Here is a 27,865-nt window from a genome sequence, read left to right as displayed (position 1 = left end):
GTGATAACTCTCTGGCGTCCAGATACGTAACTGTGGCGCGACTACACTTGCATTAACTCAGACGAAGGCCGGTCCTCCGGTAGAAACGTCAGTAAAAAAATATGCCGCAACATATGCCGTATAACATTCGTTTTTGAATGTTATACCTCCGGGTCTGGCGCGAAATCCTTCGTCTTATATATATATATATATATATATATATATATATATATATATATATATATATATATATATATATATATATATATATATATATATATATATATATATATATATATAGAGAGAGAGAGAGAGAGAGAGAGAGAGAGAGGGTGTTTTCTGGGTAAATAATCATCGCACAGAACATTGCGACGGTATGAAAAGCAGTACAGGTGCTTGGGAACCATTGATGAAAGGTGATGCAAAGTTGTTTAACTCTATCTCTTTATTTTTTTTCTTCATTCATGGCCGTTTTAATTAACGTTCAGTCTTGGGTGGTGATGTTTCGCGGGTGCGATTCATGTGTGCAGAACCCACCCGAACATATCCCTAACATGTACGTCTTTTCTCCTTTCTTCGTTTCACTATACTCCAGCTGCAAAAAGAAAGAAAGAAAAAAGTTTGTAGGTTTTTCACAGAAGCGTCGGGTTCATTTTAGAGATTTCAGTACAGTGAATTCATGACATGCCAACAGTGAAACAAATAGTGGTCCTTGGCTAGAGATTATGTCAACGAAACAGCACATCCACCTATTCCTTGATTTTTGAGCAATATGGCTTTAAACACGTGTTCCTGACCGAGTCTTCCGAATACAAATTGCTACTACTGCCTTTCCTCATCGTCACAACTATCACATTGTTTATCTCTCCTTGCGTTTCTTTTTTTTTTTATGAGCAGCGTGGCGGTAACCTTTGTGACATTCTTGAAATAAATTTTAGTCTCTCTCGCTTTGAATATTTGGAGCTTTTCGGTGATCGACTTATCGAACATTGTCCGCGTGCTCCATGGCGAATGTATTTCGTGCGGTTTATGCCGTCTCCGGCGAACAGGTATTGCACGCCGCTCAACATTTGTCGAGAAGCGGCCCTTTTTTTTGGCAAAGGGAAGATGGTGATCTCCTCTTTCTAAATGCATTCTCAGCGCTAGCCGCCCAACCATGCGCTTAATCCTTCCATGTGCCCGATCACCGAAATCATAGCGAGATGGAGGAGACCTCTGAGTGCCGTGTCTATCCATAAAGCTCTGTTCAACGTACTGGCTCTGAGCAGGTCTGTCTCTTCGAGTGTGAACTGGAAGGAATTCCAATGTGACAATTGACCATACGATCAATGTCCACTTTAGATGCATCTACTAGAGGCGTGTACAAGTTATCAAGGTGGAAAGGAGGCCTCACATAAGTAACCCAGAACTAGCTCCTACTTATTTTTTTTTTCGAGTCAAGGTATTCAGGGCAAGCAGTCGCGCTTTGTTTTTATGCATCGTCTTCCCTTGTGAATTCTCATCTTCGTTGGCAACTGATTACCCCATTGGTGAGCTTGCAAGTTCCAGGTCTTGAAACAAAGCCACCGACGCGTTTACTTGGAGCCACATTTCTGGCTCTACTAGATGTGAGCGAATTACAGGATCGCCCAACTTTTGTATTTACAGATGGACCTTTCACAAAGTGCTACTTCGACAGCTGCTTCTTTATTGGTTCTGGCGTTGGTGCACGAAAAGCCTGACAAGGCGTTATCTACGAGATTATCATTTTTTGATGTTTTACGAATTTTTTGAAATACTGCCTGTCGCAAATAGCATGATTCAAGACTTTGAGCTGAGTAGTTCAGAGTGGCGCACATTACTTGCATGAGAAATCAATACACATATTTAACTACATAATGGAAATTCGCTAATTACCTGCAAATGCACTGTTGTTCCGCTTACTTTTTTTACAAAACGCTATTTTATGCATTGAAGAACAAACGTAGTTGTAACGCCCCTGTATTTCACCCAGCACTTTGGGGAATAATATCTGGGAACTGGTGTCATACTGGAAATTTATTTGAAGTGGATACGCCTTGCAAACTCACCGGCTGCAATTCGTCAATTGCAGCATGTGATCCGCCTCTTTGAATAATCTAGCTCAGGGAGGATATTTACGCTATCTGGCGAAAGTGATACTTAAAAATTGCGTAACACTTAAGCGTGATTGCCCCGTATGGTCACAGAAGTACGCTAGCCATACTTTAAGGCGGGAATTTCGTTGCCGAAAGTGAATAACACATCAAGCGGGTCATTTCCTTTTGCTATAAAATCCTGGAGACATTGCCGCGTTATTATTTAGAGCTGCTCTCTATGTTCCGATACCGATAAGGCATTGACTTTGGGAAATTTCCCGCTAGTCAAATTGATCTGCCGTCGATTGCTACCTGTAGGCATCGATCGAGAGAGAGCAAGGGAGAGAGAAAGGCAGGAAGGTCAGCCAGACGAGCGTCCGGTTTACGAAGTAGCTGGTAAACTTCCTGCATACTTCAGAGACAGAGACGCGGGTTGCCATCTCCTCATCGGATCACAGGCGCCTCCTTAGCGGCTTGTGATGCAAGTTATGCCCGGTGACGTGGTGTGCTCAATACGCGAAGTCAGTTTTATTGTGCAACGCTGACTTTCGGCTTCGCTTTTTCTGTAAACTTCAAGACAGGCCGCACACCGGACGCGCTCGCATACACCGCTTATGCCTCAAGGTAGACTGTAGGCTTTGCTTCCTGCATCGTTTAAAGAAAAGGACCTCATCTGAGTGCCCACAATATAGCGCTATGGAATTCTTCTGTTGACCATTGCTTCGTTGAGTGCCTCTAGAATGCTGCAGTGACAATATGACTAGCCGCGATAGATTTTTCGCAGCCATCTAAGCTCTCTAGATAGGTTCCCTTCTTCTGGGCATAAAAAGTGCTAGGACTCTGGTTAAGCTCCAACGAGCAGAAATTAGCTCTAATGATATGTGGTGTTTAATGGCACGATGGTAGATTGGCACTAAAACCTTTACGGCAATTTATCGTGCAGTGTGAATTGATAAATTATTTGTGAAAAGTTATAGTACAAATTAATTTAATTTCTTTTGTGCTCACATAAACCGTCCATGCTTGTGTTGTTTTTGTAGTCTTATAACGTGTCTTTATTTTTTTTCTTTCCTCTGCGATATACAGACTTTCTCAGTTAGTGTTTTCTTAACATTTGTTTTTTTTATTTTCCATGCTTTTATTTTCTTTGTTGCATTTCCAACCTAGAATATTCACATAGGTGGCCCTATTGGCAGTCAAGCTTCTAAATTTTATTTTTTTAGGAAAAAGGAAGACAGAAGACACCTTTCTTTCCTTATTGTCTTCTGGTTCTCTACGCACGTTGTCTTTTTTTCGCCATTGTATCTTCTGGCATGTAAGACCACGAAATAAATCTTTGTTTGAAGTCAGCCCTGCGCGCGCCTCGTCTTCGCCGCCATGCATAGTCGCGCATCCTCGCCGTCTGTATGCAATTGCTAAAGAAAAAAGTGCGAGGCATTCCTCGCCAACATCAGCGCCCCAGCTGCGTCGCACGTGCCTCAGAAATCGAGCAGCGTTGATGCAGACAAAAAATTCACAGGCGTCGCGAGTTACCAAAGCAGCATACATAAAAGACTACCGCATGCCTTTGGTGGCTAGAAGCTTTATCCTCGGTCCCGTACGACGCAAACGCATCCTCCATCATTGTTGTTTTTATCACAATGCTAGAATTGTTTCCATTGTGCTATAGAGCTCGACCACAAGCGTTCAGGAATCTGAGATTTTCCATTGCATCTTTTTTCTCCTGTTTATATTGTTTACTTATCATTTTTTGCTGATTCCCGTAAGGCGAAAGACACTTCCAAATCTCTCTCTCTCTCTCTCTCTCTCTCTCTCTCTCTCTCTCTCTCTCTCTCTCTCACACACACACACACACACACACACACACACACACACACACACTTTTGTTTCGTTTTATTATTAGGGCAGCTAGCGCGTCACAGATGTGACGTCTATGCTATCGTGCAGCACACCTGCTTTACGTCAGGTCTGCCAAGGATAGTGACTCGGGGCGAGAAAAGAAACGTTCCTTTGCTATATAACGTACGTCATTTGTTCAGTAAGCTCGAAAGAAAGGTTGGAACACTTTTTTTTTCTTTCTTTTCGGGAGGAAAGTACTCTCGAGTTAGTGCACTTTATCTCGACGGAATTCTTCTCCACTGCAGCACGTACTGTGCGACTGCCCAGCATATATGCTGGAGCGAAGGACGCTAGACAGTTTCCTAGCCAGCGTTGGCAGACAACTACTGTCGGAGGAAGCTATCGTCGGCCCATGGCCTGACACTGCAGTTTCAATGCGTGCAACAAAAGTATTGTTGAAGTTCCTGCAGGACACCAAGCTCGACGAGCGGCTCTAGCGAGGCAACTGTCTCATGTACATAAGCAATCACCGCTTCTCTTATCATCATCATCCATCCCAATACTTTCACTCCCCTTCCCTCTTCCCCAGTGCAGAGTAGCAGACTAGAGCGCACTAGCTCAGGTCGACCTCTCTGTCTTTCCTGTCAATAAATGCTACTCTCTGTCTTCTCCAGTGATGAATACCCGAAATTCTACTCAAAGCACTTAGCTGTAAAGCTGACCCGCCGTGGTTGCTCAGTGGCTATGGTGTTGGGCTGCTGAGCACGAGGTCGCGGGATCGAATCCCGGCCACGGCGGCCGCATTTCGATGGGGGCGAAATGCGAAAACACCCGTGTGCTTAGATTTAGGTGCACGTTAAAGAACCCCAGGTGGTCAAAATTTCCGGAGTCCTCCACTACGGCGTGCCTCATAATCAGAAAGTGGTTTTGGCACGTAAAACCCCAAATATTATTAGCTGTAAAGCTGAACGATCACCATATTGAAATTCTAGACGATTACTGCTCGTCGAGCCCTTCTCAGAATGTGGACGTCGGTAACAGCGTACATGCTCTCTTGAAGAGACAGAGAACATTATCATTCCGCAACGAGTGTTCATCTCGTGTTCGAGGCGCCAAGATTTACAACTTTCATACATGCATGCAAAGTTTGAATTTTTCGCTAGGGATAATTTTGCATGATGTTTAATAGGTTACGTGACTGTCTTTCGAAAGAACAACCCGAGATTTACGGGGGAAAAGAAACGGCCGCGTAGTAATGTTCACAAGTGAACTCTGTGGAATAACATATATGCGTCACTTCGTACTCGCATAACTACTTCTTTGGACAAAGAGTATCACCTACTCACCAAGCAAGCGACCCCGTAGCTGCGCCTCTCGAACACGCTGTAGCTACATTCAACCTGGCACGATGCGACAACAGTAATCTACAGGCACGAGAAAAAAAAGCAGTGTCACAGTGATTTTATCTGAATGCACATTTGGAAAGCAGGACGATGGTAGTATTTAATTCAGCCGTAACCCTGCCTTCTGGCGGCCACGCTGGTGTTTTTTTAAGCATGATCACTTATCACTATTCTTCTTCTTACATTTGTTTCCTGCTATAGCTTTGACGGCTGTTTAACTAAGTTGAAATTACTGAACATTTGGAATAAAGCAACACTGATGTGGCACCGTCAGAAGAATACCGAGAACTGGGATGCTGTAACTATCAGCAAGAAAACAGGTCCCTTCAATTTGTTCTGAAACTTCTCGTTACTTTGAATCGTAGCCACCATTTGTTTAGGACAAGTCGCACTGCCGAACGACATCTCTGATAGCGTCACTCTTTAAACGTACCTGGCCTGGTTTCACGGCCACGTAATTTTCGGTCTTGCATACATGCGATGAATCGCTGACCTGTCGATGCGGTTGCGGAAATTCCGTGAGATCTGCGCACATAAAGAAAGCAGAAAAAACGAACAAGGCAAACAAACGATAGATAGTTACAAACATGCAACGCGGTTCGTAAAGAAAAGACGGCAGAGAAAACGCACTTTTTTCGAATATACGTGGCGAGAAGCTTTGAAAAACGATTCAAACGAAGGCTATATATTCAACGAGACGCGAATTTATATTCAAGTGCACGTAGGGAAGTGTTCACGTTCTTCAAGCACCCCAGAAGTTTCTTGTCTTTTGGCCTAGTGGTATCGCGCATCAACGTACTCGCTTTCCGCACTGGGTTTTGTCGCATAGCGATTTTACGCCTGCTCGACAAGGCGCCGGTTTCTTCTTGGCTTTGGGAATACGCTTCGGTCACGTGACAAAGGTGAAAACGCCACCCCCTTCCACAATGCGGGTTTTCATAATGTCAGCTTTGCACCTAAACTCTCCCGCCTGATCGCTCGCGCGACCGCGTAACTCACGCGACCTCGGGCGTGTCGATCGTCGAGAAACCGAACGACCAGGCGCGACAGACCACGGGAAAGGACGGCAAATGCTAATGAAAGAGTTGCGCGCTTGGAGACGTATATTTGTTGCAGCGAGGATATCCGGGTACCGCTTGTTGTTACACTGCGTAATTCCGTAGAGAACAGAGCCAGTCACTAGCGCAACTGCATAGGAGTGTAGCATGGAGGGCCATATCAACCGCTCCCTCTGCCTCGCGACCACTTTGCTGTCTTCTCAGCGAGAAACGCTCCCACGCCAACCCAAGCAAAGAACGCTTCTCTTTAAAAGCAGTAATATGACGAGCCCTTTATTTCTACTTATCTCCTTTTCTTTATTTTTTTATTTATTTATTTATTCGTTCATTCATTCATTTATTTAACATTTGCCATTTATTCGTCCAGGGTACTGAATATGGAGGCCTACAATACACTTCGGAGAACGAGGAATTGTTAAGATAGCCTACATCAATTTCTGCCCTTCCGCCCCTATCCCCATCCTTCTACAACAAATTCCAGGACACACTGCTTCCATGCCAATTAGCCTTGCGTACCTTTCTTTACGCAGTTTCCTCCCTTGCATTCGCCGACTTCTGTAACTGTTTTGTACCAGCCGAATGACGTTTTCAGCTAGAAAAAGAAGAAGAAATACGACGGTATTAAAAACACGAATGCCACGCTTTTACCGGTTGTTTTTCTTTCGTTGTGTGTGTGTGGGGGGGAGGGGGGGGGAGGGTTGCGCGTGCGTGCGTGCGTGTGTCCCCTCGTAAATTGATGGAACCTACATTCTGCGTTACTTTTATAACTTTTTTGCATATAACTGTATAGGACGCTTCTTTCGTCGCGTTATCTAACGTGAGTTTTGCACTTACGTGTTGCAAGCGTATACAGGTAATTACACGTAATCAATTTTGTTCCACTCACTTTCTTTCTTTAGCCTATGGGTGTGTTACGAATCTTTTAATTCTCATTTTGTTGGTGCTCCACTATTGAAATTACGGTAAGGTAAACAGATCACTTACGATGACGTCGGCGGCTGCTTCTTTTGCTTTCGGCTAGAATTTTGGGAAAGCCGAGGGCACTTAAATGGATAAACTTCCCCCACTTCGCAGCCGGCAAACAATAAACAGAGAGTGCCCTTCTACATTCGACAATCTAGGTAAATGCTAATAAGGAACTGTCTGCAGTCGGACACACCGTGGAGGTCCCAGGGACTGTGCTGCGCAGCACACGATTGTGAATTTGATTACTGGCCACGGTAGCCCTGTCCCGTCGTGGACGGTAAGCAAAAGCGCTCATCTACCGACACCTAGGTACAGGTGATGTTAAGCACCGTAAATTAATGAAGTGTGAAATTGAGGTCTCATATCGAGTAGCGTTGCCTGGTAGGTGACACGACATGTTTGTACAGGCGCTTACCAAATTTCACCACGATGCAAGACTGCTGTAAGCCATCAGACCCATTCACGTGCGCACTTACGGTGATTCCTATACGAGGGCTCACGAAGGCTAAAGCTAAGGCTAAGCGACGATCCTATGATCGTCGATGTTATGACCTGGTCTTGAAAGCAAAACGCGTGAATGTCTTTGATAGTTTCCGGCACTCTGCAGGTGTGGTATAGGCAGGCGTTGACGCAGGGCAACCGGAATCGGTAGGAAGTCCTCAATGGAAACAGGGCGCAGAGACTCGCAGTGCCTGACTGTCCTGCCTAGAGTATCGATCTAGGGTATCTTATTCGTGTAAACAGAGCCAATGTGATTGGAAGGCAAATCGCATCGATGCAACGGGATGAGTGTAGTTCGAGACAGGCTAAAGTCGCCTTGCGCGATGATTGTAAACGTTGGCCTGTCGCACTGAGAGAGAGAAGCGGATACCGCCGTGTGCTCTCCTGCGCTAACCAGCGGAACTCCAATTGCCGGCGACAGCTTGTTCCAGCTTGTTTCGGACGAGGGCGGATGAGTCACATGTAAACGCGGTCGCAGGGAGAGTTTTACCTTGTCCTGTATTCCACTACAATCCAGCTGATTACCGCGCTAGAGGATACGTAAATGTGAGTGACCGGGATGGTGGCGTCACCTGGTGGCGCTGAGCTCTACTAGGCAAACACAAAGCTAATATTGCAACAAACACGTGTATCCTGCTTCGCGGCTGGTGTAAATTTCCTGCAGTGGTGTAATCGGGAATACGTGGCCTTTCTAAATGTTCTTTATTTTTTTACACGAACACTCGTGGAGCAGTAAAATGTCCTTGTAAGGGACTGTAGTTAGGTCACTCGCCACAAGATGTCACTACCAGTGTTCAGCAATTCGGCATTACGCAAACTCCGTTGCATGTACCTGAATATCAGACACGCCAGGACTGTCTGTTACCATGATGTGGTAAAGAATGCGACACACTGCTCAGGCATTCATGCAAGCGTAGATGATACACTACGAATTCTTAGTGCGAATTGCCGTTAAGCCTCTTCGGGCATCTTCCTAAAAGAAGGCTCTATTATAGCGCGCACTAGAAACACGAACGACGAAGAGAGGCGAAACACGAGCTCTCTCTCTCTTCTTCTTCGTCCGTGTTATAGTGCGCGCTGTAAATAATAATAATGCTAGCTACTAGCTACCAGTCAGTTACCGTAGTAAAGCAGGTTAGCTTCCCTTATTTCCATTAGGAGTAACCGTACGTGTACCCTTTTTCGACAGAAAGGGACGTACCGACGGAATACATAATGTTATTTAGCATTCGATCATACTTACAGCACAAGCGGTACGGTTGCGAAGGGGCTCGTATTTTGGTTCACGACCGGGACAAAATGCGTTGCACTCGGACGCAACTTTTCTCTGGAAGAGGAAGGAAAGTGCACGTGTGAATCACTGACGTCACAACTTTCTTCATTACGCGCAGGTCTAATGCGTCATAACTCAAATCCAACGCATATCGCAAGCCTACGTAAATATTAATCGATCATGGGGGCACTAAAGCAAAAAAATATTATTAGGATAAATAGACGCAGACGAACCTTGATGTTTAAATAAGCCGCATTGTGCGACATGATTTTGTTTGACGTAAGCGGTATTCGTGGCCCCCACAAAAATTGGAGCGAGTCAGTTCGCCAATCGAGTCGCGGAATGAAGCCCGAATGCAAAAAGCGCTGATGCACGAAAACGCGCCATTGCAAAACTCCTGCCTGCTTGGGGTGCAAACGCGCCTAATTCATACAAAGGAGCTTGTGGTCTCTGCGATATTGCGGGACGCTCATTTGTTCCCCCCCCCCCCCAAGAACAGCAGATGTATAAATAAATGTGTCCAATTTACCTAATCTTATTATAAAGAACTTGACCCAAGCCGCTTCAAAACACTAGAATGAGGCTTTGAGCAATTATTCTGTACGTAATCATAATTACGGAGCAATTAACTGTTCCTTTAGTGCCCATTCTTTCCTCATTTATCCCGCGTTTGCTTTCTTTAAATAAATGAGTGGAAGGTTGGCCGGACGGGTGGAGCACTGACAGTGATGGCAAGGTTTAGCATTGTGTTTGAACTTCTCTGACGATGCTCTTATACTATACGCTGCTGCTATACGCGTATGCGAAATGGGAGCGTGCGCCAAATTTCTGACTTCCTTAACGCTTTTATACACAATGTAGGGCCGGTGATAGCAACTGGCAGGCACCGTGGCACTGCTCGTAAGGAACGGTGCCAGTGACATTACATAACCTTCAGTGCGAGCACATATATTGTTGATCAATTTTTGACAGTTTGAGAAGAACTGTCTCATTAGTTTGCGCGCTGGAATTGAAAAAAAAATTGCGAAATAATTCACACGACAAGATAATATCTCGTTTCAGCAACTTTGGCCATTGAATATTATAGAAACTAAATTGCACATACGACATAGGTACACGTACACGGTGTTTCAGCGAACACTTTCAAGAATTTTTTAAAGGTCACCTGTGGCAGATAACGCAATCCTGGTTCATGAGCTGGTCTACGCCAAGACGCGGACATTACTTCCACAAAAAAAATGATATGCGCAATCGACTAAGCGACGTAAAATCACTCGTTATGTTTTTTAACTAATTACCGTATGGTCCATATTGCAATTTACTAATTCTAGCCATGGAGTTCGCAAGGCGGATCCGCTTGGAATTAATTCTGAGGATGACACCAGTTTCGAAATATTGATTCCTGAACCTTGCGAAGAAATGCATTGGAGTTCCAGTTAAAATGACGTTTTTGCTAGGAAACTAGCAGCGTCTGGATATTTTCGACCAATCACTAAAGCGTGGCACCAATAACTATTTATTTACTTCGTTTACTCTAGGTGGATCTCCGACTGTTGTGTCAATTTCATCACCCCTTTTTTTTAATTTTGCTGTGTTCTTTTTTTTCAGCTTCAGTTTCAGTTTTTTATTCGTTCATAACAATTGGTTACAAGAAATTGTATACAGACAAGGGCCCCAAAATCATAGACTGCACCGGGACCCTTGGATTAGAAGTTATATAAAAAAAATAAAACGGAATACAGAGCAGAGAAACAAAATATGAAATAGGCGAAAATAACCAAGAAACTGAGTGATGACAAACTTCTAAAACAAAAGGAAGAGGAAAGATGCACAATCGCTGCTAATTACGCATCTACTAATTAGCAAAATAACATTATATGGAATTAATCAGACAGCAAATAACTCTTAAGTTCCTATTTAAAAGAATACGAGGTAGATAACAAGTTAATGGAATATGGCAAAGTGTTCCAAAGTTTAAGCGCGCAAGAAGAGGAAGCCATCTTTCCGCATTTAATATGACATAAAGGCAACAGGAAATTTCCAGTGCTGTAAACTTTGTGATATTAGGATTAAAAAGAAGATCAGAACTAACGAAGTTGTAAGAAACTTCTTGAGTTAGTCATTTGAAAAGTAATATCGCCAAATGATAGTCCAACAAATCAGTAACTTGAAGAATGCGGTTTGTACGTAGTTGTGAAGAGGCGTTAGAAAAATAAAATGGCTTCGCGTTATAATGCGGATAGCCTGATTTTGAATCTGCTGAATAAAGGAAAGATGGCAATTGTAAGTATTACCCCAAGAAGCGATATCATAAATGATATCGCTATGAATGAACGCGAAGTATAACGATAATAATGCTTTTTTGGGCAAAAATGCACATGATTTGAGCAGTGCTCTAATGCCAAATGCTGTTTTTGTTTGGTGTGTGCAATGTGGTTAGTAAACTTAAGGTGGAGATCTAATTTGATGCAGAGGAAAGAAGCACAAGTGGCAGTAGGAATGTCATGCCCATTGAGAGTCATGGTCGGAGAGCAAGGTAAAATGTCTCTGCGATGACTTAAATAACATGAATTGCGTTTTCGTAGGGTTTATAATTAAGAAATTGGCTTTACAGCAATCAGTAATTTTTGACAGATCACTGTTTAGTTTCAAAGTTAGCGAAAGTAATGATTTATCCGAGAGGGCAAAAGTCGTATTGTGCGCGTATAGTATAGGTAGTGTATAATTAAGGCAGTCAGGTAAATAATTCATATAAATGCAAAATAATAGTAAATCTGACATCGAGCCTTGAGGCACTCCTTGATTAATAATTTTGCTTTCAGAGAAAGCCCCGACTGCGTACGCTGTTAATTCGGGATTAAAAAGATAACTATTTAATATATTAGGAGCTGGACTATAAATTCCAATAGACTCCAGTTTAGTAAACAAAACTTCGTGGTTTGTTGTATCAAATGCTTTAGTAAAGTCTAAAAAGACCGAGCCAACAAAGTGTCCGAGATCGAGTGAATGTCGAATATAATCAATGAATGTTAGCAACGCCAAGTTAGTCAAGCTTCCTGAACGAAAACTGAACTGACAAGGTTTCAGCAAGCTAAATTTGTTAAAGTAGCTGTTAATACGACTAAGTATTAACTTTTCTACAACTTTACTAATTGAAGTTAAAATACATATATGACGATACTTACGGACTTCAGCTTTGTCACTCTTTTTATAAACAGGAATTACTTTAGCTTTTTTTTAGATTTCTAGGGAATATACTGGTTTTGAACACAAGGTTATGTAAGTTGCTGAGAGCATCAAAAATAGTCGGAGCAACAAGCTTTAAATGCAATGCGGAAATTCCATCAAGACCAGGACTTCTGTTCTTTAAGTTGTAAACCTCAGTAAAGACTTCTTCAGATGTTACAGGAAACAAAAAGAAAGATTAGTGCAATAGGGTTGTGTCATGATTCAAATAAGGTATAAATTGTTCTTCTTTCATATGGTTTTGCATATTGCATTGTTTTGCAAATAAAATTTCTTGGCAGTCAGCCTTGGTGTCGTCCGCTGTGTTGCAGCTGCATATAACGTTGTTTCTTGTTAAGATATAGCGCGTTCAACTTTATTTTTCTAAGCGAGCTCTCGATCTTTGTAACTGGCATTCTTGAGCTCAGTACACAGTTACCTTTTGAAGACCATATACTCACCGTATAATTCACTGACGCTAATAAATGGCTGCATCCTTCTGCTGGGAGTTCAATCTTCAACAAGGGAACGGCAGGAGCTTCGTGGGAACAAAAAACAATATCTCTGTATAAAACTCCAAGTAAACCGTAAAAATTATTCGCAGCAAGTCAAGCCTAAATGCCCTCTCACCAGGCCCCAAATCAAATTTCGGTTATATGCTAGAAGTTCTTACGTGTTCTCTAGGGAGCGTTCCGCCGAAAAAAACTTTAAATTGGCTCATTAATAGCCCAGATAGAAATATTTCAGTGCCGAGAACCCATGATTTCCGCAGCCGGGCTCCACTGCCAAGCAAGACGATCTCTCCACTTGCCCCTCTAGCCTATGCAAGCAAAATCCCTTCCCTGCATTCTCCCACACCGGACCTCCAGGATCACGTGACGCATACATCACAGGCCCCGCCTTCATTTTTTGTTTTTGCTCCTCGCTTTTTTTTTCGTGGCTACGCACTTCCGCCGACGGCGTCGCGCACGAGCTGCTGTCTCGTTCGCACAGTGCACAATTTTGCGCGCTGTGCACAAGGAAACTTGACTAGCGGTATAATTCAGGGCTACGCGAACACTGAGGCCGAACAAGCGGATCGCAGAGCATGATCACGCGCTGGAATGCGGTAGAAAATGGCATAGTTTCAGTTCCTGCACACGTGACCACACGACCATGGGGACAAGCAGACGAAGCGGAAGTACATCTCTCTTGCTTCGGTGCGAAGTAAAACGGAAAACACGCAGAAATTCCGTTTGTGTGTTTTATTATTTCTCTAACTTTCAATTCGTCAATTCAAGCAACAAATCGCACAGAAAACAGATGTTGTCTTGAATAATTCTCGAAGTCACGTGTCGCCACGAGCGACGTCACACTGCGGACACGACTACGTAGGCGCAGGGCACGACTACGTCACCGTCCGGCTTGGAGCGCGGCGGCCACGAGTAGAGGTAAAACGGCGTTCGGTTTGAAATTTCAGATCATTCCGCGGTGCGTATCGATGTAATACTTTGCAGACACGACCGTTATCGCGCAATGTATGCTCTGCGCTTGTCAGCTCAAGATGGGCAGACCTGGAGAGGGGCCCTTTAAAGGGGCCCTTAACGACCCCTTGGACTTGGTGAAAAAAAAACACATTCTGCGGATATCATACGCTGCTGTGAGTATCTCAGCCAAGTTTTGCACTCGTGGGGCTTACAAGCGGAGCGCAAGGACACCTTTTTCTCAAAACCTCTTTTCAATAGAGGCCTTCTGCTCACCCGTTTCGGCGTTGCCCCTCGACGTCAACGGACAGATTCCCATAAAGCGCTGCCAAATTGACCGATAGCTGACTTCAATCAGAAATGGTGCTTGGCTCAAGTGCGCTTCTTCCTGGAGGTTGCCGAGTGTATTTATTGAAGCTGTTTATTGAACAGGCTTAAGTATGCGAAAATCCACGTTTAAATTTCGGTGAGAATTAGGTAACTCCGAAGAAGCCGACTCGTAGGCTCACGCTCGGCTGCGGTCGCCCGCGTAAGGTCTAAACTTTGGCCACACTGCTTATCGATGTCGTAGCAGTCGGGTCTAGCTAATTTCGAATAGCTTTGAACACTCAACTAGGCTGGAACCACGCTAAACTTAAGGTCAGACCATACGTACGCTTGCAGCGCACGCTCACTCCTGAAAACTCGCGGCTAGATGCCTTACCTAGCACGGCTTCGCATTGAGCTATTCGGATCTATTTGCAGCCAATTTGGATGTGGCCATTATCCGTCGGTCAAATTGGAGTACTACATAGCCGGTCCGCCCCACGTTCACGTGGAGACTGGAGCACATGGGCGAGAGGGCGCCCTCCCCTCCCCCCCCCCGCCCCAGCGCTGTAGCGCACATATCAGACGCACTACAGTTGCATGTAGCTGCGTCTGCTACGTAACGTAGATACCGCGGCACCCGCATAGTGTCCCGCCGACCCTGCTAGCTGAGGAGAACCGCTTGCTCTGAGTGGTTGGTCTCTGTGGATGACGTGGCTCCGTGGGCGTGAGGCGAGCCTGCCCAAGCAGCAACACCCAACGGAACGAGCCGTGTGCTTCCCGAGTTGCACATCTACGTGGTGCGTTGCCGTCGTGGTAGAAGCTCGTCACGAGCGAACATGAAGACAACGTTTCCTTCGACCTTCGGAAAATGTGTGATTGCCGCGTGTGCGAAATGGAAGGCGCTACTTGCCCCTCGGAGCGAGACAGCCGCGAGTTGCCATCTAGGACGCTCTAGCACAGCAGAGGGATGAGACACCGTGAACGCCAACGTAAGTTCAGGGATAACCTCCGAGTTTGGCGCGTCGGAGGCGCCGATATTGGACGTAGAGGCGCCTACGCCAACACCCGAAGTCAAACTTGATCTGCGCTCCACGGTGTCCTTCAGTAGGGTGAGCGTAGTGCGTACGCGCCGCTTGGCCGTAGCCTTCGCGAAGCAAGGCATTGAAGGAGGAACGGGCCAGGAGCACCGCGAAGGGGATCATGGGAGATCTTTCATTGCCAATAACTACGCCTCTGCTGAACGCACTAAGGTACTTCTTGCGGCAAAATACTTCTGTTGCAGACTACAACTCGAAATGCGTTTCGCGAATTCTGTAATATGTCGTTGAGGGCCCATTTAAATCACTTGTACTTTAACTGAAGACTTGCCAAGCGAGCAGTAACTACACTCTGGCTGACCTCTGCATCTGACCACGTTGCAACTTGCGTGCAAACACGTGGCTCTCTTGCGCTGGAGCAGATTACGAGAGAGGCTTCTCCATTGTGCTTCGTTCACCTTTGTGCTTCAGTGATTCAGATTTCCTTCATTCATGTGCAAGCTATTTTTATTACTAATTAGCCCGGAGGGAAGTTTACCGCCTGCAGTTGAGCGGACATGTCGGGTAGTATGTCATCTGTCATGAAACAAGTGGAGTAGCAAACCAGGTGCAAGCCGGTGAACCTCCCTGCTTCTTCCTTTTCTTTCTTTTTCGTTATCTATCATCATATCACGGAACAGCGCAAAGGCAGGAAAAGAAGCTTAAAAACACAGAACCCTACGCTCACAAGAGTTCTTCAGTCAAGGCAGTTCCAAAAACCCGTTTCAAATTGTTAGCAGGCTACCAACTGACGTGCCACCAGCCTCATAAAATGAAACTCCTCATCATCAACCGCCAGCTGAAAAGTCCTCAATGGGATAATATGGCAGAAATAAGAAGCGTTGAAAAAGAAAAGATGCTTGATTGCTGTTTATTTGGTTCTGCCTATAATGCGGACCGAGATACTATTTTGTTGTTTTAATAAACGTGTTGCGTATTCAAGTTAATTTTGTTCTCCATAGGCGTCACGGCAGTCAGCAGGCCCCCAAGTTCTTCTCTAACTACGGCGTGCCGGTTTTGACAGGTGGCGCCCGTGTGGAGTCTGGCAAGTGTTACGATTAAAGAACTCTGCACGCTTTCTACATACGACGGTGTAGCATATCTTGCAGCGTTCTACAACCTAGCCACATACTTCGGAGATTGCAACATATGCACCAGTCAGGACACAATGAAAGCAGCAGGGCAAATAACTGTCATGCAAACAGTATAATATTGTGCTAACAAATAAACGCGCATCGTCTACCTCTGTTCAAGAATCACTCGGAGAATGAGTGCCCATCAAGAAGGAGTCGTTACTTACGAGTTATGATGCAGTGTCCATTTTTGCAAACGCCGTCAATAATAAGGCTATCAACGCCAGGGACAGTGACCTTTCGCTGATAATTGAGCTGGAAACGATGTATGAGGTCAGATAGTGAGCCAAAGAGGAGGCATGTAAACGCATGTACTATAACTAAGCGGCTTCAGAATAGGTCGCTCCTAATGCGTCATTGGTGCTGTTTTACCCTGCGATAGAAATATCTCTTTAATGAAGATGCACCACAATTTGCTTCACCGCGCTTCTTCTTTTCAAGCATTCTATTCGCTTCACAATCGGCAGAAGTTCACTGTGGTTGGACACATGTAAATATTCGGTAAGATGACTGAATAATTTGGCTTGATGCATGAATAGAAAATAAGCGTTGTTTAGGACCTGTGGCTGTCTTGAATGCTCATTTGACACTGGCCAACGTCCTGCCCCTGTTAATCTGTTCATTTGGGTCGTATTTTACAAATGTGATAACACGACGCATATTCAGTTTATAACTTATAACCTTCCGAAACTCTTAGCAATGACGCAGGTAATCTTAACCTGGTCTTATGGACTTATGGTGCTTCTGACACATAGCCCCTAATCCGCATTTGGAAAGAAATGTAAGTTCTCACCCAACACCTTGTGCCACTTCGTAGCTTTCTATATTTTCTGGTCGTTTTACAAGGAACCGTGCAATTTTCAGCCAACATCTGGCAGGAAAGTAAAAAGACCAGCCAAATGTTGATAACAAGTGAATTTAAGTACGATAAATGCGTTTTGTTTCGGTGATAGAGCCTAATAAACCGACAGAAAAGTTGTTGATCTGACAATACAGCTAGCCCCCTGCAAGTGTATTGGTCCTCTCTGGCCTTTCGCTTACGTAACAATTTCATAGCATTCACAAGAAGCTCGCCCAGTGTTAATGAGATATTCACCCTGACGGAAATCCGGTCCAAAACTTTGTGCAATCCCTCCCAAGACGTGGTGCAAGTATGCGTGTGGTTAGTGCTGACAAACTTGCGGGCCGCTAAATATGCATGGCAATGCGTCGTTTCTGCCAGTGCCAGTTGGAGATAGCTTGCTAGCAGGGTTGCACATTCGTGTCCGTGTGCGCTATGACTTCAATAGACTCATCCCCGCTTTTGACTGTATCTTCGTGCTTCGTAAGCACAGCTTGGGGGGGGGGGGGGGGGGGGGGGGTGCTAGGTACGCGCAAAATGCTGCTTACAGGTGCAATGAAATATAAAGCAAATCATTTCAGCATAAGTGACTGTATTTCTAGTTGTCGTCAGTTTAAACACTCTGCAGGCTCCTGGTCTTTAATCGGGGTGCATGTAATCGAAAAGTAAGCATTACTGTTTAAAATAGACCAGCCTGTACGGCTTGTTATGCATGCCAACCACAATCGTCACGTTACTTACAATTCCGTTTCTTTTCACGTACTTTGCCGGACAGTCGTCGGGGATCGGCAACGGTTTGGTATCTGAAGGTCAATGATTTACGCATGAGTTGCAAACATTGGAAATCTTTCTTATTAGTGTTTATTATACCTCAAGCAAAGACTGAAAGTAAAGTAATTAAATTAACGGTTATGCTTTGAATTGCCTGAGCATTTTAAAAAATCATTCCTGGCATAGAGCACAAATTTACTGCTTGAGCTTGATTACTCGCAGAGGCAGACGCTATTATCACAGTGAGCTCTTAATTACTATTTGGCTAATTAACAAAGTTACGCTATTTACCTTAACTGTACTGCGTGCAATCCACGAATTGTAGCCGGTGACATTCAAAGTCATATCCACTTGCAACTAATTCTGAGCATGGTTAAGTCCTGAAAAATGCGTTGTGAAAATTTGCGACGGATGCATTGGCGTTACAGTAAGTTTTGAGCTTCAGTGTGAAAAAGGCGTATTGTTAAAAAAAAAAGTGGAGCAACAGTGCATACTTACCGCAAGTTTGCCTGCGCTTTTCCCGAAATTGGTGCTAGCTTCAAAATTCTTTAAAGTGGATGTGTCTTGTGGCATCACTGGCTTCAATTCCACTATTCCAATATATGCGCTAACGTAACTAGTATAAAAATTGATTAGTGAAATTATGTCAATTAGTCGATTGTGCATCCTAATTTGTAGTGTAAGTAATGTCTGCCTTTTCGAGTAATTCAGCTCAATGAGTAGATTTGTGCTATATGCCGAAGGTGGTTTTTAAATATCGTGTTAAGGTTAAAAATAAAAGACCCGGTTTATATAGTAAAATGCTGCCCTGTACTTCTTTCGCCAGCAACTTCCGGGAAAGAAAAGGTTACTTCGACTACGCTTGGGTAAAAGCGGCATTATCAAATGACAGTCAGACCAGTCTTGTCTGCTTTCTTTATTATACACTGAACTACACTGAAGGCCGGAAGGTTAACCAGAGTGAAAGACTCCGGTTTGCTACCCTGCACCAAGGGAAGGAAAAAGCGGAAGTAAAGACGTAAAAAATGAGGACGCAAGTGTCTACTGTGTCAGGGACCTCGGAACTTAGGGATAATAGATGAAAGGGCTAAACTAACCTGACGTCAATAGTCAAATATGGCTGACATACCGGTGGCGCAAGAGCCGGGAATGCACAATATGAAAACGCGTAAGTTCTTATACATCAATAACCGTATATCAAGTTCAATGTTCCTTTTTAGCACGAACCATATGGCTCGGAAGTGCTTACAAGAAGCGCAGAAGAACAGTAACTATAGTGAGCTTGACCCGATGAGCCACTTCCCAGTTTCACGTGAGTTGCTTGTGGCATTCATCCATCTATCCTTATCGATAACAGAGCCTTTCAATGACAATACCAGCTGAGAGTCTGCGCTGCTCTCATCCATGTCCTGCTTTCTTGCCCGTATAAGAGTACACATCCTCTACAACTCGCGTAATGACCTACTACCTAACTTTCTCAACTATCAGTTCCTCTGCTGTGCTTGCCTTGTCGCCGTGTATGGCAAACGGCGACTGTCGAAAGACAGCGCAGTTTTCTCAACGCCTTCTCGACTTCAAGTTCTGGCGCTTTTTCGAAAAGTTTTTCTCTCGGCGACTGGTTCTCTGGCTTTTGTAGCTGCTCGAGCATTCGTACGTCACCACTCCGGAATCACGTGTGGCACCGGCCATGGTTCGTCGGTAGCCGCGAAAACCTATGGCTTTGTACGATCTCGACTCGTGTTGTTTGCGCGCAACCGTCTATGTATAGTCACTCTGACGCACTCCTCTGCGTACTAACACGCATAAATGTATACTTTGCACGCGTTTCATGTAGCAGGTAGTTCAACAAAATCGAGGGTGCGATGGAATTCCCGTAGGGTCGGAATGGAATAGGAACAATTAAAAGAAGACAACGACCACAAAACATTTGGTATGGGTAACGTAAGATCGCTTTAAGTCTCATTCGGGAACAAGTCTCTGGTATGGGAGCCGAAACATTAACCTCAGTAAGTCGTTTGTGGTCGGGATCTTCTCTTATGTATTTCATCAGCTAAGTTCAAATTCTTCTCTCTTGTGCGTCCGCATGCCTTAGCCCTTTTTTGCATCACATATACCTCATCTAAATCTTTATGGAGTCTCGGTAAATGTGCTTATTATACCGTGCACACCTAAACATTTTGTGCGCGATGATACATGTTATATATTTTTCGCGCGATTCTTGCATCATTTCTTTCTTTAATGCTTTAGCCATAGTAATGTCAATGTGAAAATAAAGTACATCTGTCTGAATTACCAGGAGCCGGTATGTATGACGAGCTTTGTATATATATACATATATATATATATATATATATATATATATATATATATATATATTGTGCGCGCGCGCGTTTGTGTGTGTGCGTGTGTGTGTGTGTGTGTGTGTGTGTGTGTGTGTGTGCGTGCGTGCGTGCGTGCGTGCGTGTGCGTGTGTGTGTGTGTGTGTGTGTGTGTGTGTGTGTGTGTGTGTGTGTGTGTGTGTGTGTGTGTGTGTGTGTGTGTGTGTGTGTGTGCGCGCGCGCGCTTCACTCCTCGTAGTCGCAGGACATGTGTCGAGTGAGCTCCTCAACACCGCTTTGCAATGTGGTGAACGCAGTCTAATCATGTATCCGGTACCTCAAAGAGGTGCGAGGCGTAACGCTCGCGGATTTCTTTCGCATTTATGGCAAATATGTTTAGTATGACTACATTGCTGAAAAACTAGCCCAAGAAACGGTTTGAATGGTTTCAATGCCGGCGCATGGAGGCCTGACTCTACACGTGCCACACGCATCACCCGCCAAGCGCTTATTTTCATTCAGAATCCACTGCACAGTTCTTAGCGTGTCATGTCGGAAACGCCACCACGGCCAAAATGTGCCCCGCGGAAGAGCATGCAACGTGTGTCGTTACTACCATTTCATTGGCAATTAAGGCAACGAAGCATGCCTGTATTGTTTCTTACATACCTGCAGGAACGCACGATCCTTTGCGACAGAGCCCAGTTCTCTTGATGAAGTCTCCGTCACCTCTTCCGTTAACGACAAGCTGTCAGCGCAAAGGGCATCCTATAATACTTCCGCATACTATAATGCTTCTAAGTGCAAGCGTAAATTGCCTACTGCGAGTCGGTGGCTACTTACGGCACACAATCTTCCATCACCCAGGTGAGCATCGACCCAAGCGCTCGTACTTCGGTTGTAGCATGTCGCGGTGCAGTTCCGTGACACATTCAGCTGCGGCAATAAACAAAAACAAAACGCTGTCAGCATTCCTTGTTATCGATTTCATCAGAGTTAGGGCAGCCGAAAACATATCTGCGATGGAGGCACTCGTTTCAGCTATGACGGTGCCTTCAACTGTCTAAAACATACGTAGCCACTGTTTCACCTTCTCAATACGTCGCTTTATTTTATATTATCTATATTAGGGCGCACCTTTCTCTCAATGTTATTTCTGCAGAGGTCAATTTTTCTTTTGGTGCTTCCTTTTATTTCGCTGAATATTCGGGCTACGCAAACAAGATTGCCTCAAAAATGAACAAAGGCGGCTCAATCGGAATCTAACATTTACATCTTTCGATTGCGGTTCCGACGTTCAGCCAGTTCGTTCTCTAAAACATCACGTACACACCTAAACACTATGAAAATTCAACGCCTCCCACCGCAGGCTGTCGGTGGGCGCTCCCCATTCCCATTACAGCGGCGCCCGCAGTTCAGGCTACTTGTGTCACAGACTACGCGCTGCGGTATATAATGAAGGACAAGACAAGCAATAAGGCATGTATGCTTGAATTGCCAATTTTCTTGCTCTAAATTTCAGAGCTTTTGGGCAACCAAAAGCTGCTTGAAGGCTGGGTAAATGAGGAGGCAGGGAATCAAATACCTTCTTGTTTATCGCAATCGTAGGTCCCTTGCAGAGGTAGGCATATGGATCGGAAGCTTGAAAAAGACGTCAAAAAGCATTAGTGAGTTTCGTATACAAAATTGCGCTGTTTTCAATGTCTAGAACAACCCATTTTTAGAAATTGTTAACAGAGAGTCGGCAAGGAAAAATGGCAGGTGCGAGCGGCTTTTGCCAGCCCAGTAAAAGCTAAAGCAAAAGCTGGATAAAAAAGAGATAAACTATTTATAAGATTTCACCTACCAGGTTCTCGCGCGGCTGCAACATGGATGGTCGTGACGTTCTTATCGTCGCATTTCCCGTTGTAGGAGACGCCGTAGACTATAGATCTTCCATCATCGATTTCTGTTACTCAAACTTCAGTCAAATACACTGTGATTTCGGTTCCATCACGTGCCAGAGCACCAGATAAGTCCCGTTAAGGGCTGGAACCCTTGCCGTGCAGATTCTAATCAGCGTTGTTAGTCGCCCTCCAACTTTCATGATTTGAGGGCCGTCCTAATCTTAACTAATTTTCCTCAATGTGGTGGCCGAAAATCCGCTGATGACCGAGTACTCGGCTTGCGTGTTTACTAGAGTGGTGATTGTGTGGCCATCGCGAAGGACGTCGAATTCGGTAATGATTTGTGTTACATTGTAATTAGGTCATTGTATCGTATCACGGCTGCGTTGCTTTGTCACGCTGCTGTTACGTTGCATCGTCAGGTGTTCTCTATACGGCGTTTCCTTTGCCTCGAGACTTCGTCTGCATGGCGGCGTGTCGTTGCGGCGTTTTCGAGAACAGCATTTCAACAAAGAGCAACTGCACCTCGATCAGTTGCTGCTTTTAGGTGTCCGGATATGGGCTAACGGACCGGTCCCGGCTACGGCCAGTGTACGGTCGGCACTGCGGCGAAAGGTAATGGCCTGGGGACGACGAACTGGAATATCGTCTGGGTCTCTACTGAGTGGCTTCGAGCTAGTCAGCAATGTCTCGTGGTCCTTCGCCTAGCTGTGGACGCGGCGCGTTGACGGCTAAACTATGTCGCCCCATCTGGCAGTACGGGGACCGGCGATACACCTGGCCAGCCTTTCCGCAGTGATAGATGAGCGGGTAATGATCAGTGGTGTGCCAGTTCTCCGTTTTACTTGGCGTGTTGGATGGGGTAACGGGCGGGCTCACTGGCGGTGGAATGGCGAAGGAATGGCGACGCACAGGGCCCTGGCACGGAAGCAGATGATGAACGTGAAGGAAGGCGCTAGCAGCGCAGCGCACGTCATCGGCTCCGGCCCAGGCTGCATTGGGTCGGGCTGCAGTTCTGGAACTCTTAGAATCTGCTCTATCTCTGGCTGGATGATGTCAGAAAATTAATCCAGTTGGGGCTGGTACGCTGAGAATATATTTCGCAGTTCGTCGCGCACAACATGTCTTATAGTCTCCCGCAAGTCTTTCGACCAGAGTGCTTGAACTTCAGCAGAGTCTGGGCAACGAGCGCCGCTGATTTAATTGTCTGGTGCGCATATCAAACGTCTTCTCAATCGTCGTGGCCTCTGACAGAAATCCTAATGCAGCCTTGGGCGGGTTGTGCATAAGTCCTGCGAAAAGTTATCAGTAATTTCCGAGTCGACGTCACGCAGAAGATAGGTAATCTCTTCCGCTAAGGTGGCATTGGGCAGCTGCGCTCGGTCTTGCAGAAGTTCAGCCCTTTCTTTCGCGTGAAGGCCTTTAGGAGCACCCTCCGCCATAGGTCCGACGTCGTAGCGAGGAATCTTGATTTTCACTGTTATAGTCGTGGCGACGTCTTCCAATGAAAAATAGAAGTTTGTATTGGGTCAGACTCGTTACGGCTTGACACACTCTCGAACGTATCAAGCCAGATCTCGAGGTCGTCTGATGAAGCTTCGTAGGAAGTAGGTGACTCCCCATGGATTGTTGAATCCGGATCATTGATAGCGGCAATGGGGCTGCCGGCGTGTGTGCTGGCTCGTACTTGACCTTTCTGTCCTCGGTCAGAAGTACGAGCTCCGGTGGGCAAGTTGTGCAGCCTGCGGCTACAGCTCGATGGTCGAAGGCGACGTTGACGCCGTCTCAGCGGTTTGGGCATGGTTCACGGCTCTGCGGGCGTGTCCGGAACCTAAACGCTGAAGCACCTCCAGCGGCCTCCGTGATCCAGTGCGCGCACCTTTGCCCTGGCCTTCTTTAAGAGAGCGTAGACAGGGAAACGGATGTGGCCGTCTCTCATCGATTCCCGTGGCTTCGAGCGTCGCGGTGCTGTGCGCACTGGCGCCAGTGCAATCCCGGCCGCTGCGCACGGTTTTCGAAAATAACGATGATCTACTGGCACCTTGAAACGGGGCGGAGGCAAATAGTCACCTAGCCTGCTTGAGGTAATCAGCTATGCTGTACATGCTTTTCATTCTAGCATTCTTGTGTACATCTCATTATTCTTATTTGTCTTCCTGTACCGCAACGCATGCCTGTAATAGATCCGGTCATATCAATCTCTTCTTGCGTTTTTTTTCCACTAATACGCCAAACGTCTCTTGCTTATCTACTGAATGGTTTATGCTTCCGTCCACATTCAATCCAAGCGCTTCTGAAAGGTGTGCGTTACCTAAGGCTTTCACTGGGCGAATACCTTTGTATTCTCTTTGGATGTGCTGAGTGGTCTCTGGACTTTGCTTCAGCAGACACAAGCATTACATTGTAACGAAAATTTGTACCGGTATGTTTTTGTCCTTGGGCAACCAGTTCGAACCTCAAATAGCAAGGCACAGCCCTTTCTTCTTATTCCACAGATTTTCCCTTCTAATTTCTTGCAATTCTTTTAAATCTCCATTGTCACTTTTCTGTTTGTGTTTCTTGCATCTAATTCACTGTCTCTATTCCTCTCACTTTCGTTTTTATGATTACTGGTTGTTTATTTTCACCTTCAATTACTCTGTACTTGGTTACCACCTTCTTTGACCTCTTTCTCCATTCTATATCCATGCTTTTCAGGTACAGAAGCGTCTGCACTTCAGCTATCAAATTATTTATATCCATCTGCCTGAGTCCTTCTTCAAAATTAATTTTGTTCTGCGCTCCTCTGACTTCGAAGGAGGTGAACCATGTCACCTTGCACTGCTTTATTTGTGGTATTACCATGTGCCCCTAAAGGCAACCAGCCCATCCATGTTTGGTGAGCTTTAAACCCCGACAAGATAGCCAATTTTAAGCACAGAATGACATTTACGAACGTTAGCGCTGGCACCATTACTACTTTCCAGATTACATGCACCAGCTCATATACAGGGTGTTTCCGCGAACACTTTCAAAAATCTTTAAATGTTGCCTGTGGCAGATATACCAATTCTAGTTCCTGAGCTGGTACACTCCAAGCGGCAGTCAATACTTGCAAAAAGAAATGAGTTGCAAAATCAACTAAATAGTGAAAATTCACTAAATAAGCTTCTAACTAATTACATTATGGCCCATAGTGCAATTTAAAAATTCTAGCCTTGGAGTTCGCAAGGCGGATCCACTTGGAACGCATTTTCAAGATGACACCAGTTTCGAGACATAAATTCCCGAACTCTGCAGAGAAATGCATTGGCGTTCCAGTTAAGTTTTTAACAAAACGTCGTTTCATGCCCTGGAGCACACAAGTAACTGGAACGCCAATGGATTTCTCCGCAAAGTTCGGGAATTTATATCTTGACACTGGTGTCGTCCTGAGAATTTGCTCCCAGTGGATCCGCCTTGTGAAGTCCACTGCAGGAATTTGTAAATTGCACTATGGGTCATAAGATACAAGTCTAAACGGTTAATGAGTGAATTCTTGTTAATTATTCGATTTTTCGTTTTAGTTGTTTGTGCAAGTATTGTCTGCGGCTTCGAGTAGACCGGTTCATAAAGTAGAAATTAGCTATCTGCCACAGGCAACCTTTAAAAAATTTTGAAAGTGTTCGCTGAAACACCCTGTATATTGCGGCTCCAAAATGATCTACGTTTTACTATTGCCGCCCTCCGCTTCCCTTTTATTTACGGATTGTCTTGGTGGGTGTTTACCTAAGTCTTTCCTTCGCTTATGTATACGCCGAGTTATTTGTATTCCTTTACTATAGGTATGACTTAGTCTCTTCGACAGTTGGCACACTTGGCTCGACACTTGGCTCGCAGCAACACGATGATGATTGATGATGATTTATTGGCATCCCCTTTAAAACGGGGCGGTGGCAAATAGTCACCTAGCCTGGTTGAGTTATTCAGGTATACTATACACGCTTTTCATTGTAGCGTATTTTTATATATCTCTTGAATCTCTGTTCTCTTCCTCAGAACTTCTCTATCTACCTTGTACAGCTACCTATGCCTGTAACGAATCCGCTCTTGCCTGCTTTTTTTTTTTCACTAATACTCTAAATATATCTCCCTTATCTCAATTTCTGGTCGGCTGATGCTTCCGTCCACTTTAAGCCCAAGCGCTTCTGGAAGGTGTACGTTGCCTACGGGTTTCACTGGGTGAATTCCTTCGCATACCATTTGGATGTGCTGAGTGGTCTCCGGATTTTTGCTGCAGGATACATCACATGCCTCATTTAGTTGCGAATATATACTCCGGCGTGTCCTTATCCTTAGGCAACCAGCTCGAACTTCAATACGCAAGCATTTCCCTTGGTGTTATCGTGCAGATTTTTCCTTCTGATGTCTTTCTTGTAATTATTGCAAAGCTGAATGACGTGAACTGATACGGCTCTTGACCAGCAGCGACGTCACACTGGGCGCGTAGTGACTAAAGAAGCCACGCTACCTTGATTGGGAGAGTGCCAATTGAAACGACCTGAGTAAAGGTGCGCGAGCCATCACAGAGGTCACGAACCTCCAGCAGATGCCGCATTGTAGCGAAACTGAGAAAGCCGACAGTGGCGAAACTGTGAGTCATGAGAGCTAACTCTTTGTTAGGGGAACTTGTGGCCACGAAAGCAAATAAGCCTCAAGCATAAGGATAGCGGCGACCACGTTCGCGATCTTCCAAATCTAATGTACGCGGGAGAGAAGCGTCGGCTACTTATACATGACTCGTCATAGATTAGAGTGTAGCTACTGGTGTTCGCGTGCGTTATCGAATGTACACGAGACTATTCGCGTTGCGTGTGCAATCCGTGTTGCCACGGTTACAACCCCTACCGCTGTTGGATGTGCTATCGTCTATGCAGCGGCACTGTACAACGCGATAGAAAGCACAAGCGTGTCTTACCGTAAGTGACGTAAAGCACGGCCGTCCAAAATATCAGGGCCCCAAGTGCGCGCGTTCGTAACGCCATATTGTACACAGTCGCGCGGGTTGCGCTGTACCTTCCTCAGCTGGATGTGGCGAGAAATGCTGTGCCGCTATATAGACCACTGGCCGCTGTGGTGGTCGATCTATAAACATCATGTTTTTTTTCTCTCTGTCTCTCTCATTCTCCTCGAGCCGCATTGTCTCTCGTTATGAGACTGGTCACCGACTCACCCTTAAGCTTGTGTCGTCAAACGTTTATATTTTTTGGGAGGGTATTGCCATACTACGAGTGGAAAAAAAAAATCCGCCTCCAGTTACTCCGCTGACGCAGTAACAACCTGCCGGACTAAATAAACCCCATCACTGTTGGCTTCGTCATGCTATGCCGACCTGCTCTGCACCTTGTTCGTGCTTTCCACAAAGCCCAAAGGTAAATTTTACCTTGCTTGCGAATGCCAGCCGCCGCTTGTTTTTTTCGTGAAATGTATCACCTATTGTTCGCTCCTTCGCTTTCAGCGCGCGTATAGTTTCCAAAAGCCAGCTGCCAAAAAAGCGGCGGCAGAATTTTATAAATTTGCCGCAGGAATAACGAACGTGAACTAACCGAGGATATTCTCTCTCCTATTTTTTTTTTCCAGCGCTTTTGCTTGTTTTGTTTACTGACTGCTCAGCTATCCTCGCACTTTTCAACATCTCTAATACAACGCGTAGCGTCGTACCCTTTAACACGTAAGTGAGTTGGAGCGCTAGGTTTCGGAGTAAAGAAAA

General features: G+C 45.2%; 1 protein-coding gene across 3 annotated transcripts; it reads right to left on the bottom strand.

The window, feature by feature from the left end:
• Positions 1-406: 406 nt before the first annotated feature.
• LOC142575977 (uncharacterized) lies at positions 407-27,257 on the bottom strand. 3 transcript variants are annotated; one of them, XM_075685840.1, is made up of 13 exons: positions 27,074-27,240; positions 21,837-21,892; positions 21,095-21,187; positions 20,921-20,999; positions 17,904-17,965; positions 17,115-17,192; positions 16,489-16,576; positions 12,802-12,878; positions 9,086-9,169; positions 6,892-6,967; positions 5,751-5,842; positions 5,261-5,338; positions 407-574 (listed from the first exon to the last, which is right to left on the bottom strand). In XM_075685840.1, exons 1-13 carry the CDS (start codon positions 27,138-27,140, stop codon positions 464-466), a joined length of 1,041 nt encoding a protein of 346 aa, XP_075541955.1. In that variant the 5' UTR covers positions 27,141-27,240; the 3' UTR covers positions 407-463. The 3 variants fall into 3 exon arrangements, with proteins under 3 accessions (XP_075541955.1, XP_075541958.1, XP_075541957.1); XM_075685843.1 differs by lacking the exon at positions 5,261-5,338 and having other exon boundaries at positions 27,074-27,257; XM_075685842.1 differs by lacking the exon at positions 17,115-17,192 and having other exon boundaries at positions 27,074-27,249.
• Between the last annotated feature and the right edge of the window lie 608 nt (positions 27,258-27,865).

This window comes from Dermacentor variabilis, chromosome 3 (genome assembly GCF_050947875.1).
Source record: "Dermacentor variabilis isolate Ectoservices chromosome 3, ASM5094787v1, whole genome shotgun sequence".
In the NCBI taxonomy this organism is placed as follows: Eukaryota; Metazoa; Arthropoda; class Arachnida; order Ixodida; family Ixodidae; genus Dermacentor; species Dermacentor variabilis.
Note: the sequence above shows the minus strand (reverse complement) of the source record. Positions and strands in the feature narration are given on the sequence as shown.

Bases quoted from the DNA above. Each gene is read 5' to 3' on its own strand.
- LOC142575977 (XM_075685840.1), bottom strand. From the start codon at position 27,140: ATGGCGTTACGAACGCGCGCACTTGGGGCCCTGATATTTTGGACGGCC. The intron at 21,000-21,094 runs GTAAGTAGCCAC...TTGCGCTGACAG, and splicing joins GTGATGGAAGATTGTGTGCC to CTTGTCGTTAACGGAAGAGG. The intron at 5,843-6,891 runs GTACGCAAGGCT...TTATGTGCGCAG, and splicing joins AGGAAACTGCGTAAAGAAAG to ATCTCACGGAATTTCCGCAA.